Raw genomic sequence first — 22,318 nt, 5'->3', positions numbered from 1 at the left:
TTCGAAACACACAAGCGGTTATGCACTCTCAACTCAGAGCCCACATTCAACTTTGGACTTGCAAGCCCAGACATTTATACTCTCTGTGTCCAAAAGTATCCAGACATCCCTTTTAATCAGTGATTTCCTGATATACCTTATGGTGCATCCATCCAATACCATTGGATTCTGCTGGAGTTGTGCTTTGGACCACTAGAATGGTCCAAAAATCTCAGTACCTTAATTTATATTAACGTTGTAAGAACGGTTTGAAGTAAGTCACATTTGCTCAATTTTCCACTTTTCTCAGATGTAATTGATCAGCTAATACATGTTTGGTGTCCAGATTTTGTTTCTTTACTGTAAAATTTGAGCCAAAAGATTAATGTAGCTAACAAACCCTGCCTGCTGTGTTCAGCTACATGGTGATGTTTTCTTCATTTTTATAGTTCACAGTAAGTCGTAGTGTGCTCTAAACTACACCGACAAGTCTATTTGACCTTAAAGGTATTTATACTCAACAGCAAAACAAACAAACCCCCCTTCAGTGCTCCTTCAGAAGCTCCACCTCCCAAACAAAATGGATGCACATTGTCAAGGTTGACTTACTTTTTTAGATTTTTGTGGCCATAAAACCCTTTACAAACATTGTACACACAAACACCATGATATAACATCAGAGTAAACAATGACACAGCAAGTAACATTATTTACATTAGCTTGGTAATGAGTTAGCAAACTGTCGCTACAGTTGCTGCTGTGAAGCTAACCAGTTGCTATCACAAACATTCGCAAACAGGACAAAACAGTACTGACCAATTGATTCTGTGCAACAGCAAAAATGAGTTAATGTTAACCACCTGTCCAACAGGAGCAACCTCCTCATCCCTTTCTATGCATTTCAACTCTTAATTGCCAGCTTCTTGTTCGAATTTTACTGTTCCACCTTAAAAGGTGCAGCAGCTAGACTACTACTCCTTAAATTGTGCATGCACGCTGTGAGTGCAGTCACTGTCTGGGGAGGGCAAAACAAAATGTGGGGAGAGCCAACATTTTCACAGGGCTGGACAAACATGTACATGTGGCCAGACTGGCTATGAAAACAAAAAAACAGAGAAGCTCAGATTACAGCACACACAGAGGGGGCGTGACTTCATACTCTGCCCTGGACACCATTACACCAATGTGCATATATAGAAAATAGTTGTTTGCTGCTATATTAATGTTTAAAATGTCATATATATCACCTTTAATGAGAACCTGGATGTGGTTTGAGCAGGTTAAGAGAATTTTTGGGGATGCATTTATGGAAAAGATTTGGGTGACTATTGACTCCTAGTGTTTGTTAGCAGCATTAGTCTTGTAGCTCCAAAACTAAGGATGCAAAATTTGGACACCAAACATGTTTTGGTCCACATCTACTTAGATTGCATCTAAGATAAGCTGTAATTTACATTTTTTTAGCAAAATTATTCCTTCAAGAATTTTTATCTTCCTCCTATAAATTTACCACTTTTACACCATTTTACAGTGACAGTGTACACCTTGATTCATTCAGCATGATTTCAGTATATAACAGACTATTTTCAATTCAATATAAATTGAATTGTTCTGATTTAATTAAATTGAATTTTGTCTTCATGTGTCCACATCTCCATTTCCAATTCAATCTTTGACCTAAATTAGGATTTGTCTGAAAGATTTATGTTCAGTGGGGCTTACCTGAATCTTATTTGTAAGTATTGATTTCTGATTTGCTCTCGTCCCCCGCAGTACCAGGGGTCCAGTGGGGGAAGCCAGACGGGGTCCTGCAACTCCCTCAAGACTCCTCCCTCTCCATAGAAGACAAATCCTGTCTAAGTCTCAACGTTTGAGTGGGCAGCGGCTCTTCCTTGAAAGTCATTAGGTCAAGAATGGAGCTGCTGACCTCCAGAGGAGTCTTACTTCTAAGAAAAAGGCCTGGAACACCGTTCTCTTCAACCTGTGCCTCTGGAAGCCCTTCCTTGCATGGGAACACTGATTGTTTCAGCTGCATGTTGAGTGGTCACATACTGTACGGTTATTTTAACACAAAATATGGTGATATGAAAAGAGTACAAGGGGTTTCTTTTTGAATGTTTTCCTTTTTTCAATGTCATACACTGTTAATCCAAATGTTAGGGTTCTAAACACTTTACTGCAAATGTGTTTATTGGAGCTACTCTATTTGAGAACATTGTAATGTACACCTGTATTAAAGATAAGAACATTTATTTTCAGAAATATTCACGTTTTACTCATTTGATGTTGCATTCAAGCTTTCTCCAAGATGTTCTCAAAAATCAAAAAATCTCAAAGAATACTGCTCAATTAAATACTGTAATACATGTAAATGTTACAGAAAAGTGTTTAGAACTCATACATTGGGATTTATAGTGTACAGTGTTGTGAAAAACTGTCTGCCCCCTTCCTAATTTTCTCTGTTATTGCACATTTATGACAGTGAATGAATTTAGATCTTTAAACAAAATGAAATGACACATTATTTATGGAGCAAAGTTATCCAATGTGCATATCATCCATGTGAAAAAGTAGTTGCCCCTTTAGTTACTCAAGCACATTCTGAGTGAACCCAGCAAAGGTCACAGAACCAAATCATCTAAGAAGTCAGTAAATGTTCCAAGAGAACATCCAAGGAGCTGTAGCTCTCTCTAGCCTCAGCTAAGGTCAGTGGTCATGACTGCACAGCGAAAAAGGTATGCGGGAGAAAAGTGGCATTCACGGACAACAACAAGGCACAATGTACTCCTAAAACAAAAGAAACAATGCAAATGCATTTCCAAAAAAGCTCGTGGACAATCCCTAAACCTGGAATTATGTTACTTGGATTTATGTTATTTGGACAAACCAGGCCAAAGTGTAAGTTTTTAGACTACACAGGTTCCTTTATAACTGCCATAAATCAAGTTCTGCCGTACCAACATTCAAACATAGTGGTGGTAATAGGAAGGTGTGGGGATATTTTGCAGCCTCATGACTGGGCCAACACCCTATTATTGAAGGAACCATGGATTCTGTTCAGAGAATCAGAGAATTTTTGAGGAAGGTATATGTTTATCTGTTTATGAGCTGAAGCTGATAGTGATCCAAAACAGAAATGCAAATCCAATACAAGAAATGAAAAATTATGTTCTGTAGTGGCCTTTCTGTAGTCCTGACTTGAACCCAATAGAGATGCTGTGACAGGGCCTTAAAGAAGCAGTTCATGCTTGAAAACCTACCAGTCAATCTGAGTTAAAGCAGTTCTGCAAAGACAAGTGGGCTCCAATTCCTCCATAACAATATGAAAGGCTGATAGCAAATTATAGCAAATGTTGGTTGCAGTTACCGCTACTAAAGGTTAATTGGATATCTTTGGTTCTTAAATAAATTAAATGATCATTTATAATATGCTTTTTACATCTGAGAATGTTACATTTTGTTTAAAGATCAAAAAGAATTCACTGTGACAAATAAGCCACGACAGAGAAAATCAGGGGGCAAATACTTTTTTCACAGTACTGTAGTAGCCAGTCCCAAATGTAAAAGGCCCTCCCTTATCGCACAAACCACCAATCAGGGAGGGCGAAGGCTAGCACACACTTCATTTGATGCTCGTGTGGCCTGCTATGGTGTCTTTTCAAGCCACTGGCCTAGCAGAACAGTCATTCACATGGTAACATACAGACTTGACTGGCTGGCATATCGTGTTATTCCCTCTCTGAGAGAATACTCAGCTCAGCTGGGATTTAACCACGGGCTCACTTTTGCACTGGAATTAGTGCTTTTAGAGAATAAGCATCTAAAAAAAGAGTTCAAAGTCTCAAAGAGTTTGTATGGGTGTCTATAAGCTTTATTTGATTAACTTTTTTTTTTTTAAAGTATAGTCTTGGTTCCTGTTTCTGACTGGATATTGTAGTGTATGTTATTGTGTCATCTGTAGAACTTGAGGTCAATATTCCCTTTACATCATTCCCCTTTTTCTTTACTCAAAAGTGCATGGATGTGTTTTTTGGTGGGGTACAGTCTGAAGCAGTTTTGTCATGAAATAATGTGTGAATTCTGTCATGAAACTGTTGCTGCCATTTGCTGATGATTTACTTACAGACTTTGCGAGTAAAATGTAATTTCATGTTATTAAACACATTTCTTAAAAAAGTAGTCTTGATGTGAAGTTATCTGTGAAGAAATTACGATTTTAAAACGATCATATCAAACATGCTGTGCATGATTTACTATCAGTATTTGCCTTTCAATATTTACACAGCACAAATTAATAATCAAATTTCAAACCCTCCCAAATAATGAGGAGCTTAAGGAGCTTAAAAAGATAATTGAAGTTAATAATTTTCACAAATAAGCTCCAAACACTAAATGAGTGTCATTAAGCAGCATAGCTCACCCAGTTATATTTGGCTTTTTGGGTAGATGATTTGCCTGTGTTTCAATGCTAAATTCACCAAAAAGACAAGAATGCAATGTTTTCTGTATGATCACCATGAATGCTAAAATTGTCTATGTTCAACAACAGTGGCAGACTGGAAGGAAAGGAACCAATGCTTTCAATCCTATGATAGTTCATATTTAGCACTGGTTGGCTGAGAATTTATCACTGCAAAGCCTGGCATACACTGTGGGATTTTAGTCCGTGTCTGAACCCAATTTGGCTGCAGCCAACTGAATTTCATGATTGGGCCCAATTTTAGCTTCATTGGCGGTTGTGTGATGCACAGTGTGAGGGGGAAGTGATGCCTGATTAACTGCCTCTGACTGAGCAGTTGGATGATAGGATGGATTTCTGACCTGTCAATGACCAATTTCTTAAAGTTGCACCCAAACCACAAACAAACATAATCACAACCACTAATCCTACATCAGTAAACACATAAACAGAGGCAAAAAAGTTGACATTGGCAGTAACAAAGGCCATGTATGCCAACTTTGCTCTGTTTGAATGAATTAACTTGCAAGATGTAAACATAAATCCGCTGATTTTTTAAAATTGTCTTGTAAAACAGCCAGTACAGAGACTGTGGTATTCTACGCATATATATCACCGCCTGATTATAGTTACAGTGCAGTGAGGCCCACGTTTCTCAATGGCTGAATCTCAAACTTCTCCCTTTTCTTGTCCAGTGCACTAGATAAGTTATAAAATTCTGGCTTCTACACCCAAAGCGCGAGCACCCAAGTCACAGAATGTCAATCAGACCAAGCGTTTTCGCATAGTGTGTGCATATCAATCATAGGCTTTGGCCACACAAAATGGTCTATTCAAACATACAGTGGGAGTTGTCACTAAAGAACAAGATTTCTAAATTTGCACAGTGTAGGCCTGGCTTAAGGATTTTGAAGTAACTAGTGCAGATCGATTTGAGCATCAATGAATTAACCTGCTTTGTTGCTAATTAACTCTTGTTGGAGAGCTTGTTTTCAATTAGAGGCTTTACCCATGAGACATCTCGAAGAGTAACTCAAATACCACATTGACACTACTTGTCTTCCTCCATTGATTATTAACTCATAAGCTTGTTGCTGGGCTCAGAGCAGCACACAGAATGAAGGAATGAAAATGAAGGGTAGCTATCTGACAAATATATACGGTATATGCAGTATTTGCACTGTCTACATCTTTTTTTACACGTTTTTACATCATTTGAAAACACCAACTGACCTTTAAAATATGTGAAAATACCATGATGAATGGATGAATAAAAATCGTTCAGAATTACTCGGGAGGGGGATACTTGCTACATTAACTTACAACAGTTAAGAATGTTCTTTCCTTCTCCTGAAAATGATTATTTTGGTCATACAAGACTTTGTACCTTCTAAATTGTGTATAAATTAATTCAGGAGAGGCTGAATTCTTTGTAGTATGGATTCAAGAAGTTGCTGAAAACATTCCTTTGTATTCTGCCCATGTTTCCATGACGGTATTATGTCCTTGCTGGAGGTTTGTCAGCTGCACTGATGCTGCAAATCTCTCGTTCTACCACATCCAAAAGGTCTATTGGATTCAGATCTGGTAATTAGGGAGGCCAATGAAACATAATGAACTCATTATCTTGCTCATGGAACCAGTTGGTGATTTTTTTGTGACAAGGCACATTGTCATGCTGGAAGTGGTAATTTGAACATGGGTAAATTGTGGCCATAAAGCGATGCGCATGGTCAGCAACAATACCTACATAGGCTTTGGCATTCAAACGATGCTTGACTGGTACTAGGGGCCCCAGTGTGTTCCAATGAAACATTCCCTGTCAATTACACCACCAGTAGCAGCTTCAGCTATTGAGACAAGACAGGTTGGATCTATGGATTCATGTTGTTTCAGTCAAATTCTGACACTATCTTCTGCATGTTGCAGCAGAAGACCAGGCCATGTTTTTCGGTCTTCAACACTGAGCTTGCGCCCATTGAAGCCTCTGACTCCTGTTCCTGGCCAAAAGAAGTGTAACCAGTGGGTCTTTTGCTGCTGTTGTAGCCCATCCACCTCAAAGTTTGACGTGTTCAGATATGCTTTTCACCACTGTTGTAAAGAGTGGCTATTTGAGTTAATGTAGCCTTCCCTGTCAGCTCAAAGAAGAAGTCTTGCCATTTTCCACTGACCTTTCTTATTAACAAGGCATCTCCGTCCACAGACTCACTGGGTTGTACTGGTCCCCATGGTGGCCATGACCCCTCGCGTTTTTACCAGATGCCTTGTACTTACACAACACCTATAACTCATGTGTAGCTTTGACACCTTAATACCATTAGCCTTCATTAGAGCACCAACTTGGATGAGACATAGCTAAATTTAGTGAACATAGCGGTGAGTAAACAAACATTACATTGACATTTTTGAAATCATTGAAGGCAACTTACAGGAGGCCCATAAGAAACTAGTTGTACTGTGATTACCAGACACTTTATTAGAAATCTCTACCTTGTTGGTACATTTTGGAGATGTACAGTTAGAGACTACAGCTTATCTTTTTCCATATGCACAGTTTGGGTTAGTCATACTCTTTCTCAGTGGTCAGTTTATGACAACAGGCCCACTGTTGGCTGGAAACACACAGTTATTGGACTATTTCAATTCAGCTTTGACAATGAGGTATAAAAATTCCAGCAGCCCCTGCATGCTTGATGCACTTATTCTAGTTCAACACACAATAACATGCCCTTACCTATAATATCTGGCCAATGGTGGTTCTACAGTGGTTCTTTTCAATTGATTAATAGGGTAGATGGTGGCTGACAAATTGTGCAGCAACAGATGGGCTACAGTCAGTTATTGTAAACCTTAAAAGTGTATCTTTTTGATAAGTGTGTCTGTCAAAATGGGTACTCAATGTGTTTAATTTAGTCAAGACAAATCAAATTATTTAGTCACAGAAACAAGGGATGATGACTTGATGCCCTTTCAAGAAATGAATATATTCAAAATGTCTCAAGAAAGACACTATGACAACAGAAAAGACTTAAGCATAGCTGTAAAACTCCGAAATATCCCCCCTTTTAAGTGTCGTTCAGACAGTAATCCAATTTATTCTTATAAGCTCTTGGGTTACTATGATGAAATGCTTGGTGTTTGCACAGCGATCACCGCTGCTCGCAAATAACAGCTAAATGACAGAGATAAATCAATTTGCTCTGTTTGGAGAGGTCAGCTCCATTGTGCTTTTCATTCCAATCCAGCAGATGCAAAAGGCTATTATCTGCCCACTGGCCACAAATGAGACATGAACGGCTATCCTAATGCTGCTGAGCACAGTGCTGGAGAGCTAGCTGGCTTCCATGCAGAGAGACAGCTCTGTCTGCAGAGACAGCTATCCTCTGCTTCAGCTATCATATCTCTGCCCATGCACGTCGGCTGAGTTTCACCAGGCATTGATTGTAAGGGCTGATAAAGTGGTGCCCAGGGAAATCAGAGGAGCTAGAGAGCTCAGAGTAATACCAGATAATAACCAAGACAGGAATATTTGCCCCATGTGATCCTGAATGCCACACAAAATCACCACATGATCAAATAATGCTCAAATAATACAATACACAATAGCCAAAATGAATTATCAGGACAAATAGATGGTGAAATACAACATCTGATTTTATACTGCAATGTCTAAACTGGTCATCTGAGTGTAGTACTCTGATGACCATTTGGTCCTGCCTTCTGAGACTCAAAACTAGGTTCAGCATATATTGAAGAATACAATACTTGATGGAGCTCTCTCTGCACATTACTGCCAGCCTATGTATGGCATTGACCTTACATTATTGTGAGTTATTGTTGTGTTGCAATGCTATTTAAATATAATGACTAACAGCATGGCTAATTATACAGTTACAGAAGTATGCAAGTTTTATTGATTTTCTAAGTGAAAATAAGTGAACACATTCTCTACAGTCAGCAAACTCAGCATGTTTCTCCAATTTTTACGGCACAGTTTGTATTTATTTGCTGAGTTATCATATTTGGAAAACATTGATAACTTTATTTGAAGGCTACCTACATAAGGACTTCATATAATGTGCATATAATGTTTTATGAAGTACATGACATTGCAATGACATAAGGGACCTTAAGATAAGGTAACAGACAAAAAAGCAGAGACCTGTTTAAGAGCTCCACATATCAGTCCTATGAAAGATTTCAATGCCCTAGAAAGCCTTCCGTATATCAGTATAATGTCATTATTTCATAAAACATCTTATGTTGTCTTGCAGTTAATGGCATGAGCTGTTAATAAATACAGTTCTGCTTTATAAATACATTAATCAATGCTTAAACATGCATTATAAAGTCTCTATGTGGCTAGACTTCAAATAAAGTGTTGCCTTAGTTTAAGGCCTACTATGTTAAGAAAATGTCATGTACTTCATAAAACCTCTAATACAGCTTGCAATTAATGCTGTTACTGTCCCTAAAATTCTCAAGTATTGCTTTATAAATGTTATTCAGTACCTATACATTGAAGTGCTTATGAAGGCAGCCTTCAAATAGTTACCAAAACATCTCTTCTTTACAAGGCCAACTGTGGTATCGACTGAAACTTCAGAATCCACTTTTTTGACAGCGTTCCTCAACTTTTTCCAATGAGCGAGAAAAGATTTGTATAAAGTTATGACATGCTTTGGTGATTGCTGGTGATAATTGGACATTTTTGCTCAAAGGCAATTTTCAGTGGTGTTTGGTATTTCATACCAGCAGCAGTGCTGCACAGATTGCATTCTGTCTTTTGTTGAACTGGTAAAGTGACCCCTGTCACACAGTAGAGCCCATGGCCAACACCTCACCCAGCCCCATTAGATACAGAGTGTGGACCGCAAGGGGGCCATAAGCCCAAAGGTCAGCCCAAAGGTCAGCATTGTTGAAGCCTGGAACAGTCTGACATTCACAGATGTGCTTTTATAACTGTGGAAAAGCAACTTTGGTGAAAGCATAAAAGCAAGAATGAAAGGATAACCACAAGCACTACTCCTCCCTTATACACACTGAAAAAGTAAGGCACTGAATTTGGCCTACTTTACGCCTGTACCAGTAACAAAGTTCTCTTATTCAGTTTGGAAAATAACTGCAATAAAGGGTTCAAATGTGGTTTGGGGGTTGTACTTATTTCCACAGAGTTTTATTATTTCCACACACTCATTTTCTTCCAATAATACTGCAAGTGTTTCTAACACTGAAGCAAATGCAACTGTACACCAATCAAGCATAACATTATGACCACCTCCTTGTTTCTACGCTAACTGTCCATTTTATCAGCTCCACTTACTATATAGGAGCACTTTGTAGTTCTACAATTACAGACTGTAGTCCATCTGTATACTTTGTTAGCCCCCTTTTACCCTGTTCTTCAGTGGTCAGGACCCCATGGACCCTCACAGAGCAGGTACTATTTGGGTGGTGGATCATTCTCAGCACTGCAGTAACACTAACGTGGTGGTGGTGTGTTAGTGTGTGTTGCACTAGTCTGAGTGTATGAGACACAGCAGTGCTGCTGGAGTTTTTAAACACTTCAGGAGTTTTTAAACACTTCAGTATCGTCTCTGACTTTACATCTACAAGGTGGACTGACAAGGTAGGAGTGTCTAATAGAGTGGACAGTGAGTGGACAGCACTGCTGATCCACTCATACCAGCACAACACACACTAACACACCACCACCACATTAGTGTTACTGCAGTGCTGAGAATGATCCACCACCCAAATAGTACCTGCTCTGTGAGGGTCCATGGGGGTCCTGACCACTGAAGAATTAGGTCGTGCTTCATGTAAATGAGATATTGGTAGACTGGCGCTTGATTTCACGCACTGAAGCAGATTTATCATTTGCACTCAAATTTCTGCTTGCTTCCATTTCATACGAAAGTTGTATGAATCAGATGCAGAGTAGTTTGTACATCATTAAAGGCAAGGCAATCAAATCTGCACTCATTTTTACATCACTTTGATAAATAAAGGCCAGTGATACCCCATATAAGCTTAAGCTTAATCTTTACCAATTAAAAGTACATAACAATGACACAGTTCAGTAAATTTGCGGCTGAAATATATGATCACCGTTAATTTGGACATGAAACTGTAATAATTCTAGTAAGAAAGTCAGAATTATGAATGCAACACAACAACAAAATCCAACACAATGATCTCATCTTCATTAGCTACTATCAATGTGGAATTAATGCAGGATATCACATCACCCAACGTGTTAATTTATGTTGATGTGTACGAATACTAGAGTGCTGCTGGTTTGCATGAAATAAATCAATAAATGAACAATGTTTTTAGACCAGTGGGTAAAAGAGTTTTTACTGTCACTGGGGGCTGTTACCATGGTAACTCATTTTACTGTCACCAGGCACAGGCCTAACTTGATTCATCATTTCCACATGAATAAAATATATTACATCAACACAATTATAGTCAAAAAAGAACTGAAAAGCAACACTGTGTTAATGTAACATATTTTATTCATATGGAAATGATCTTATCATTTTAATGCATCACTTTAAGTGCACCCAGTCATGGAGGTACACCTCATCATCTTTCAAACTTTTCTCTATCTACTGCATTTGTATCATATGATCAGTTACCAAAGAACAAGTTATGCCCACATATGTCCCTGTTTTTAGGAAAAGAACCAAAAACTTGTTGACTCAGAATACTTGCAATGGAAGAACATGGGCAAATGCTAAATGTGTTTTGTGCCAGTGACTTTTCATTCTCTGCATAAAAAATATTGTCTGTGTTATTCAACTTTGTACTACAGATGCTTTAAGTATTCCTCCAGATACTGGAGTATTCCTTCAAAGCTAACACATGCACACATCATCACTGTCAGAACAAAACCTTGTACCACCATTTTTGTCCTTTTTAACTTTTTGACATAATTTGAAAATTGCCCTTTCTATTGTGTCAGAATTTCATGCTAAATGGTCCTAAATTGCTTGGAAAAAAAAATCTTGATATTAACTTGAACACTGAAAGAAGGTTTTTTTGTCAATTGTCTTCATATATTGTGCTCAGCCTAAAATAACTCATTGATCCTTTTCCTAGTGAAGCTGTTAAAACATTATTCAAGCTTTGTTAAGAGCCAGTATGTTGGTCATTTAGCAGCGACGGCTGACATATTGCTGAGGACACAAGTGCGGCCCACGTCTCCACAATTACACCATCTCTGTCACTTTACAGCTGTGAGCGGCCGAGGGCGGGAGCATGAGGGGCTCGTTAGGGACTCATTAGGGGACAGAGAGAGGCGAATGATATGCTACGAGTCCAGAGTAAAGAGCCACAATGGCAGGCAACACTCAGCAGAGCATTTGTATGCTTTCCCTCTCCATGATTAAAAGGTGAGCTGAAATGAATGCTATGTCAAGCAACACTTGATTGTTGGCAAAAGCTCTCCAGCTACAGTGAGTCATATAGAGTATGTTGGTGAGGCTTTAGAAGAAAGGTTTTTATTTCTTGCCGCGGTTTCATACTGTGTCGTACACGCACAGCTGACCACAGAGGCTGAATATGCATAATTAAACTTTGCTAATCAATATCGAGCATTTCTAATCCACCAATATGAGATGGCTTATCTGCAGAGGAGGCAGCTGCACAGCATGTGCGCCCTTTTGATAAGTGAGATTAAGAGAAAAATCCACTAAAGAGTCATATTAGGGTATAGGCTATAAAGAGGCAGTAATAAAATAATAATAAAAAAGGTTGCCTTGGGACAACATGTTAGAAATAAAACGTCATGTAAAATGGGACACTTTACTAGTTTACTTTTTGGCAGCTATACTAAATAAAGCTCAAACAAATGTTTCTTTATGCATTCCACAGCTGTCATCACTGTAATAAATGATGTCTTGCGTGCACTGACTTTGGATAAGATTACCTCTGAGAAGATTCAGAAAAAGTGTCTCTAAACAGATTACATAGTTCTCAAGTTCTTATTTCTGGGCAGTGTTATCAGATTTAAATAGTATCTATCATTTAGAATGGCTACAAGGTTGGAGAAAGACAAGCATGGCAAGCAGAAGAACAGTAAAGAAACAGATAATGAACAGGGTTCAATTATGAAATGTTTGTACCATGACTTATATCTACCATTTACACTAAATGACTTGTTGTGCAAGCAGCAAACATTTACATTGAAAAAAAAAAACACAGAACAGTTACTGAGCCTGAACACCACCATACTGTAATACTGCAACCCCCAGCAAACCTCATTCCGTCTGTATTCTATTGAATGTGAGGCACATGAAGAGCTTTGTGGAGCTGCACGTTGCTACCCGAGCTTTTGACACGGTCTTGCTGAACCTACTGTACATCCATTATCTTCCCCCCCGGCCTCTCACATCGTTATCATCTTTGATGTGTTTCTGCGCGCACTCTGCCTTTTTGTTGCTGGGGAACCTGAATCTGGCAGACACAGCAGAGGGGGAGGGGAAGCTATGGGGGCTTACTGGTTCTGAAGTACATAGTGTTGTACCAAGTAGTGAAAAAACACGCCTAGAGTAGGACTTACATGTTAAGATCAGACAAATACAGTAGCTGTTCTTTCTTTTACTGTAGTCATGCAGTCTTGAGTAAAGAAATGATTATAGAATTTATTTAATTCTTCATTTTCTTTAAATAGCATTGGAAATTTCTTTTGCTATTATTAAAATGCAACAGAATTTTTCATTTAAAATGTAAACATTTCCTAAAGATTCAAGATAAGTTTCTAAGGAAAATGCCTTACATAACAATGCAATCTGTCAAAATGAATTGAATTGATTCGAACTCAATTGAATTGGCTCCAGCACCCCCAGAAGGATAAGTGTTTTAGAAAATGTGTGTGTGAACTGAACTGAACTGAATCAAATCAAATCAAATCAAATCAAATCAATCAAACCAAGCCAGATCCAACTGACTTAAATTGAGCCACACCAAACCAAACTAAGCCAAATTCAACTGTAAGTAATTGAACTGAATTTAATCAAACCAAATCAAACCAAACCTGAACTAAACCAGGCCAAATTCAATTGATTTTGAATTGACTTAAACCCTAACCAAAACCGAACCAAACCAAGTGTAATCCAACTAAACTGTAGTGAATTGAATTAAACCAAACCCAAACTAAACTAAACCGAACTTAACTGAACTGAGCCAAAGCCAAAACAGAACCAAACCAAGCCAAACCTAACTGACCTGAATTGAATTTAAATGAATTTATCCAAAACCGAAACACACCAAAACTAAACAAAACCAAGTCTAACCCAACTAAAGTGAATTTAATTGAACCGAATCAAACCAAAACTGAACCAAAACAAGCTAAACCTGATTGAGTTAATTTGAATTAAACTGAAATGAATTGAACTGAGTTTGGAGGCCCTGAAAATTTTGAACTGAAATGACCCTATAGGGATCCTGTAACACCACTTCTAATCCTGAATGATCACAGCACTGTTTTCTCTGCCGTAGCACACCTCATTCATTAACTAATCATGATGGTACTCATGAGCTGAATCTTGCTGCATGTAGTACTGTGGACCTCCAGGGCTAACAGCTAAGAACTGTGCTCTAGCTCAACAAAATCACCATGTCTGGTGGTGCTTTAGAAATATTACTTACATTCCTCCAACCTGTATTTGTTTCATATAATACGTTTTGGATTTTCCATGGTGTGCTCCTTTAATACTGCTTTAGAATGGATAATCCCACAGGAGTTGGAGTGCTTGTATTGATAAATGGTTTAATCACACAACTTTACAACATGTGCAGTAGAGAAGAAATGTGAGGGAGCAGTGGGGCTGAGTGCTGCAGAAGCTGAGGGACTACTGAATGATATTACAATGCAGATAAAACCAGCTACAGTAACATTGTAGATATTATTATGATGCAGTCATGCAACACCTTCTCATAAGGAGCCATTTCAGAATTGAAAACTGCACATCGCATTAGCTAATTTTCAGACCCGAAACGATTGATTTTGCATTGAAAATCAATTGACTCAATCTGAGAGTGGCCAATGTGATTGTTTGGAAAATGAATGTATTTGCGCACAATCACAGACAAACATGAACAGAGAAAGACGAGTGTTATGAACCCTGACTAGATGTGTAAATACCAATGGCAGAACACATTGCCATAAGCAGATCCCTGGATAATTAAAAAAATGCTAAAAAGAAATAACCTAGCTTTAGCCCAGATCTAGTGTTATTGCTATGATTATCACAAAATTTCACACATACCTCACATGCAAATGATATTCCAAATAAATAAAGGATGAGACAAGCAAACAAATAAACAAACAAGAAGTGCAAATTGTAAACATAAAAAAAAAACAAAAAAGTGGAACTAGAGTCATATGCAAAAGTTTGAACACCCATCAAATTGTATGTTTTGTATTTTGTGAATACATCCTTTGAAGGGAACTAACTTAAATATGATATTTTCTGCAAATTTTAGTGTACAATTTCTACTTATTTGCTGGGTTTAACAATGAAAAAACATGAATAACACTGTAATGCACAATAATCGTGCATTAAAATGTGCAGAAGTGTGTTCTCTGTAGTGTTTTCACTTTAATAAGGGTGACCAAACTTTTGCATATGACTGTATCTGCCTAATTAGACAATTCAGGCAATCATGCAGTTCAGAAATGAACCAATGTATTACTTATTAATCATTACTTATGACTTATTACTTATGCACTATTTATGTCTTTTTATTATAACTCTAAATTAGATGGCAAATTCCTACATATTTTATGTTCACAGCCAGATGCATAAGTATATATGTATAATATTTGGGCTAAAACTCCACGTGAACATGTCTGGAGAACTCAGTGAGCTCAGACACACATTCCAGTCAGCTCTCATCTTGCTCTTATCTTAGACATGTGCATTAGCATCTCCCCAGTATAATTACAGCTCTGCTGAGGTTGCTAAATCTTGCAAAGGAAACACTCTCCAAGGCCGGAGTCATAACTTGTTCATGGCGATCAAAATCCTCACAGCTCATGCAAGGGTTTTTTAGTGTATCAAAGAAATGAATACATGTCCTTAGACAGATAGTATTTCCTACATCAGCCAAACACAGTGTAATTTGGTTCCAAAGTGAAATCAAGAAAATAGGAAAGGGCTTTAAAAGGGCATTCATTTTTTTATAATTCTGCATATGTCAATCATTAAGAAAGTCATTCAGAGTGGTTTGATGTGAAATTGTTCACTGTAGAGTAACTTACCAACTTGAATTTCTTTACAATGGTTGTGACAAGAACCAGGGATCTCAATGTCTACAGTGCGAACAGAGCCATTTAATTTACTATCCAAAACATCCAGTGTACATACACGTCTTCTGAGCTTTTGTAAGCAATGTTGATAATGTTAAAATAGAGGTAAATCCAACAAATTAATAAATAATAATATTTGGGGTACAATTTGCCTTACAACAGCCTGCATAGACCTTTTCACACAGGAAGGTACTTTTAAAACCATGTTTAAGGCCAAAATATTCTTTCAAAACTATCATGAAAAATGTCTCTGGCATCAGACAGAAAATTCATAACCAGCATATCTTTGAGTCAAGTTTTAAAGGCATTAAACCTTTCAGACTTCTGGTTCCTATCACCACTGTTGTGAACATCTGAGACTGTAAATTTCTTGAGAATGGAGCATTTCACATCAAATCACTCTGAATGACTTTGTTGATATATTAATTATTGAATTATGTGGCAAATTTGACAAATTGGTGGAATACTCCTTCAATAAAATGCAAAGGCCTGTATGTGGGCCCACACTTCAATTCCTAAGTCTCATGACCACATAGCTTACATAGCTTCATAGTAGTTATGAAATCATTGCTGCTGGAACTAAACCTTGAAAAGAGTTAACTTTTCAGGAGAAGGAAAAAAACATTCTCAACTTATGATGGAACTTCACATATAGATTTTTTTACCATGTAATTTTGGACTATTTCTATTGGCCCGTTCCTTGTGAAATTTTCACACAGTGCAAAGATCAGCTAGTGTTTCTAAATTATGTGAATAAACAAAAAATGACAACAATGGAAATACAAGGTTTTGTTCTGACAGCAACGAAACAATACGTTACTCACTGAAGAAAACACCTACAATGAGTAACTTGTAGATGCTAGTAGTTTCCCTATAATAGTAGACTAATTAAAAAATAGGACCACCATCCGCTGTCATGCTAGCGAAAGTGGCAGCTGAAAGAGTAATCAATGCTGCTGGAGTTGTGGAAGTTTGATCCTGCTCTACTGAGTCGCAAGAAAACAGAAGACCCTAAAATATGGTGTTCGTTAGCTCCTGTGAGTCACCCTGTTAAGCCTGAAATAATACTTTAGTACAATAATAAGTCAGAGGTGTCGGGTCAGATTTTGTACCACATCTAATGTCTATAAATATTAACATCACACGCACTGGTTAAAAAAAGGGTCTGACTCGATATTTAGGCCTCAAATGCAAAAACAACATTACACTGATAAAGACATGCTGACAATAGTAGATAATTCACATACAGCAGGTTTTGACAGTTCTTTTAGAATACTTTTTCAATACACTTGTAAACATTGGATTCATCCACTCGGGGAAGAGGTCTGTAGCACAACCAATATTACAAAATGTTCTTCTGCACATTGCGTGCAATTATGTTTACCATATGTATGTGTATATATATATATATATATATATATGTATATATATAAAAGTAGATTTGATTTGACCTTTTAGTCACAATGATTATGCACTTACGATTATTGTGCTCTAAAAATCATCCTGCCTTTTCTTCAAATGATGCAAACCATACAAAAATAAGCCACATATCGCAATGCAAACCATGATGGAAATAGTTACACTCAACTGCTCAAACCACTGTTTTGCTGACCCAAAGTCACTAAAAATGAGTCAAGCTGGTCCTGCTATCATACATCAGCCCACTGCCAAGTGATATCTCACACTGCATAGATACTAGAGGACGGTTCAACCCAGATGTCATTTTAACATGAATGAAACATGAGGATAAAATGTTGAGCATACATATGCAAACCACAGCTTTTCACAGCTTCACAGCTTTTAAACAGAAACAGTTGTGTTATGTCCTCTGTGCTCGAGATAGAGTTGTGCTTGTGACACAGAATAAGAGACAAACTCTGCTGGAGATGCACAGAAAAACTCCCTCAATCATTTCCCAATCAGTCTGATTGCGTGGTTACTTTGCTATTAGTATATTTCTCCTAACCCAGAACGGTAAGATTGGGCAGAGATCAAATTTATATTTAATAAGACTGGGTCAGCCATACTGCTCCATGGCAATGTTTCTTAATTCCTTCCAATTTACATGATAAAGAGAATTTAATTTCAGGGCCCTTTTCCACACAGGCTCTACTATCAATAGGACTGTGAAGTTTGCCGCCTATGTGTGACTAGGATGGGAAAAATTGTAAGCCGCTTTGTATCTCCTCATAAATTAGATTTTTTTAAATATCCTGTATTATTCAGACATATTTAGATCAAAAAGTGGCTCTACGTAAGCACTGAACCTCACAGCAGCTCTAACCTCATTGTCTTAAACTAATACTATTTATTATTAAGTATTTTACAGGGTAATAGTGTCACAAGTATCATCATTATGACTGTAGTGACAGTCTCATGGGCTCCACCAAAGCCCTTTCATTTTTTCGTACAGCCTTAGTGTGGCCAGAGAAGCATCATTATTTGCATATGACCAAAGCCCAAGTGAACAGCCAGGATGCCAAACTGTGGGCTCAGCCTATACTAAAATGAGAGCAATGAGAGGATAATGAGAGATATAAATATGCCACTAAGCTCTTCTGCTATGCCTGAAAACTGAAAAATATTCATCTGACCCCAATAAAGGCATGAAAGGCATGGACCCACAGGAGCGAAAGGAAAGGGCCTCCTGAGTTCTGAGTTCAGAAACTCCATTCAGAGGAATTTCACTGTTACTTCAGTTCATTTTATTATTTTCCCTGAGGTTCACTTAGGACTTATGTGTAAGTTTACATCGAGACCAGATTAAGATTTTTTTTAGAATAAAAAAAATAAACAAATGAAATTTGTTTGCAGTTAACTGTACATTTATTATCATGAATTATAAATTATATATACTAATATACAATATTACATTTAGAATATATTATGTAAAATACAACATTACATAATATATAGCCTAGAACAGTATTAAACATTATTATATTATAGTTTTAGTCAAACTTTGCATTGTAACTGGAAGCAGTGGTGAGGTTGTTCCTTTCTTCTCTACAATTGAATCAGAATCACTACCTAAAGTCAAATGAACATAAACTACATCCATTTTTATTATTTAATGACTGTTGTAGGGAGAAGTGAATAATATTAGACAGCTACATAAAATAGTGGAAATACAGTCGGAATAGCCAAAGTTTAATTATAATTAATGATGTTCTATTAACAGATTTGAAAACAATGTAATGAGCAGTGAATGTCAACTCTCAGTAACATTATTATTATTTTAGTGCTGGTAATATTCTCTAATAAGGAGTTCCACCTTAAATGGTGCCTGAATGCCTCTGAGTCCTGAGGCAACAGAATGTAACTGCAGCACCATTTAAAGCAGAACGTTTGGAAAAGGTGGAAAATTTGGTTTATAGTCTCAAGACCAAGACTGGACTCGAGTATTACAACACTGTCCCACATATGCTGAGACCTAATTTATTTGAAAACTGGTACTAATTTATTTTTTATTTTTGGAAATACGTTGGTACATAAACCTGATCTGCACTATTTGTATTTGCATCTTTTTATGCATTTAAGCTTGTAGATCAAAATGTCTTTCAGATTAAAACATACATTCAGTCAGGTTTGTCTAAACTTTTTACTAGTAATTTATATATAATACATATTGAACAAATTAGTACACATACGATGTTAAATATACATGTAAACCATATGGGGCAAACACTACATTGGCAAAAATATGTAGACTCTCAAATATCATATCTATATGCTCTTGATGAATATTTAATTCCAAAACGATGGGATTTAATATGGAGTCGGCCACCCCTTTGCTGCTATAACATCCATGAATGGGCACATTTTATTTAGCTATGAGAGCATTAGTGGGATCAGGAACTGGTCAGGGTTCCAATACATCCCAAAGGGGTTCAGTTGAGTCGAGGTCAAGGCTCTGTGCAGGCCAGTCAAGCAGTCAAACTCCTCCACACTAAACTCAGCAAATCATTTCTTTATAGACCTTGCTTTGTGGATGGGGGTATTGTCATGCTAAAACAGGAAAGGCCTTTCCCAAAACTGTTTCACAATGTTGGAAGATTTCAATTCTCCTTCACTCCACCACTAAACTTTACATTAAGTATTTAAGATGGTTGTGATCTCCTGGTATCCACCAAACTCAGATTTGTCCATGAGACTGCCAGATAGTGAACCGTGCATTATCATTAATCACTCCAGAGAACATGTTTCCACTGCTCCAGAGTCCGAAGGAGCTTTACATCACTCCAGACAACACTTTGCACAAGGTGATCTTCGGCTTGTGTGCAGCTGCTCAGTGATGGAAATCCATTTTATGAACCTCCCAACAAACAGTTATTGTGCTTTTGTTGCTTCCTGAAGCAGTTTGGAATTTGGCAGTCAGCGTTGTGACTGAGGACAGATGATTTTTACACTGTGCTTCTCTTCTGTGAGCTTTTCTGGCCTACCATTTCAAAGCTAACTTGTTGGTAATAGACATTTCCACTTCACATTAACAGCACTTACAGTTGGCTGGGGCAGCTCTAGCACACCAGAAATGTGATGAACTGGCTTGTTGGAAAGTTGGCATCCTATGTATTCTATGCATCCAGTATCATGCTGAAGGTCACTGAGCTTTTCAGCACTATTCAGTCTACAGACAGTTTTTGTCTATAGAGATTTACATGTCTGTTCACTTGATTTATCATCTGTTAGCAACATGGGTCTGTCTGAAATAGCCAAAGCCACTAATTATAAAACCACTAATAATAATATGTTAATATATAAAATAATGCATTTGGTCATGTAGTGTATGAATGGCCCCATGTCCTGACAAAGCAACCATGTGTGTGTGTAAACCCTTATCAGCTTAGCAATGTTAATTGTAATTCGAGTCAGCGCTATTAGGTTGTTCTCGTTATGAATCTAATTATCATCACCCTGGTAAAATTATAGCACTCATCATTATTAGTCATGGACATAACCAATATCAATGTCTATATTTATCATCATAACTTTAATTAAAAGTGCCATCTGAAACTGCAGACAGTGTTTTGCAATACGTATAATGCCTCCTTTGCTTCTGAAAATACCAACCATCGTTGGCATATGACTCATTTTGGGCCAGCTGTCCAGAGACTGATCAAACCTGGTTAAATTACTCTTTGACAAGTGATGTCCAATTAAAAACTAGAAAAACTAAGTCCACCCAAATCCTCCCTGTGTTTTGTTTGAATGGGAAAATTAACCAGACGCACCGTGTCCACTGATACTGTCTAATTACCACACAAATGCGAATGACCTTTCACCTTTTGCAAAGGTCACAGCCATATTTCTCTTGAGATTACACATTATATTTATCTGGAGGCCCTCATTCCTGATTTAATTATTACCTTTACTGAAGGAAGGAGACAGTTAATAGAGACTAAACATACTGTTCTAGTCTGTATAATAAAAATATATATATATCAGTAGGGCTATTATTGCTTTGAGTTTGATGGAAATAATGTGATAAAGGTGTTCCTGCCTTTATCTTACAGGAATAGTCTGGTGAAAAATCTAATTGACCCAACTTTGTCTTACCCCAAGTCAGTCAATCGGCCAAGAGAGTTTTTCTGTCCAAAGCTTGCTTTTTTAGTTTTGTACTGTAGCTACTATGCCAATGTAACTAACAAGTAATGAATGTTTACAAGCAACCAATTATTACTGTGCAAATTACAGGCCTAAATCCTCACAGTATGGGCCCAAGTAATCTCAAGTAGACTTGGTATGTGGTTTCTGTCACTGTTTGACATACTGCTGTCTATAAAAATGGACCCACTTTGCCCATTTTCATAGATAACATTATGCCATCCAGTGTCAAAAAGCACATAGGCAAGTCTGTTTGATATTACTTAACCACTTGATGTGGTTTGTGTGAAGATTTAGGTATGCAGCTTGCACAGTGCTAATTGCTGTGCTATTAATCTTGCAAGCCAGACTTCTGCCTATAATCAGAGAGTCTGATATGCTTTGTCTCTTAACATGCCAAGAACTGCCTACTTCGAGAGAAAAGGGCCATCCAACTGACCTGCAAAATAGCCAACAAACACAGTGAACGTGCAAGAATATCTTGCTTAAAAGCTATAAAATGCGTCAAAGAACACTCATGAATAACATCTAAACACATTATGCCATGAACCTCTCAAACTGTTTTCAATCTGGTGACTATATCTTGTTTTGAAAGGCACAGTGATGGCATGCGGAGAAGATAACTGCTTGCAAAAGTTTCCCATTGAAGCCTGCTGCATTGGACATGCATACACATGGACATCAGTGGTGTAGTACTAAGAAAAAATGTGGATGTACAGCCCAGCACACACGCTCAATAAATAAAGGTATATGCAGGGCTGTACAGAGAGACAGAGAGAGATTTTAATTTGAATGTTTTCAAATATTGAAATTGAAATACCAAAACACAGTTCTTCATTATGTATACAGTTTACTCTACAGCACTGGTGTTGAATGGGTTTGCATCGCTGTGACAGTGATCCATGAACTCATATAAACAACTTCTCTGTTCTTCCCACTCTCCACCATTCATTTTT

General features: G+C 37.6%; 1 protein-coding gene across 1 annotated transcript in view; it reads left to right on the top strand.

The window, feature by feature from the left end:
• syt9a (synaptotagmin IXa) overlaps positions 1 to 2,198 on the top strand; it is a 36,371-nt gene extending 34,173 nt beyond the window's left edge. The window contains exon 7 of the mRNA XM_036585613.1: positions 1,753 to 2,198. Within this exon, the coding sequence (XP_036441506.1) occupies positions 1,753 to 1,821 (69 nt within the window). The 3' untranslated portion in view covers positions 1,822 to 2,198. The remainder of the gene's footprint in view (positions 1 to 1,752) is intronic.
• The last annotated feature ends 20,120 nt before the right edge of the window (positions 2,199 to 22,318 follow it).

Source organism: Colossoma macropomum, unplaced genomic scaffold (genome assembly GCF_904425465.1).
Source record: "Colossoma macropomum unplaced genomic scaffold, Colossoma_macropomum, whole genome shotgun sequence".
Lineage (NCBI taxonomy): Eukaryota > Metazoa > Chordata > Actinopteri > Characiformes > Serrasalmidae > Colossoma > Colossoma macropomum.
The sequence above is the reverse complement of the archived record's forward strand: the minus strand, read 5'-3'. Positions and strand labels throughout refer to the sequence as shown.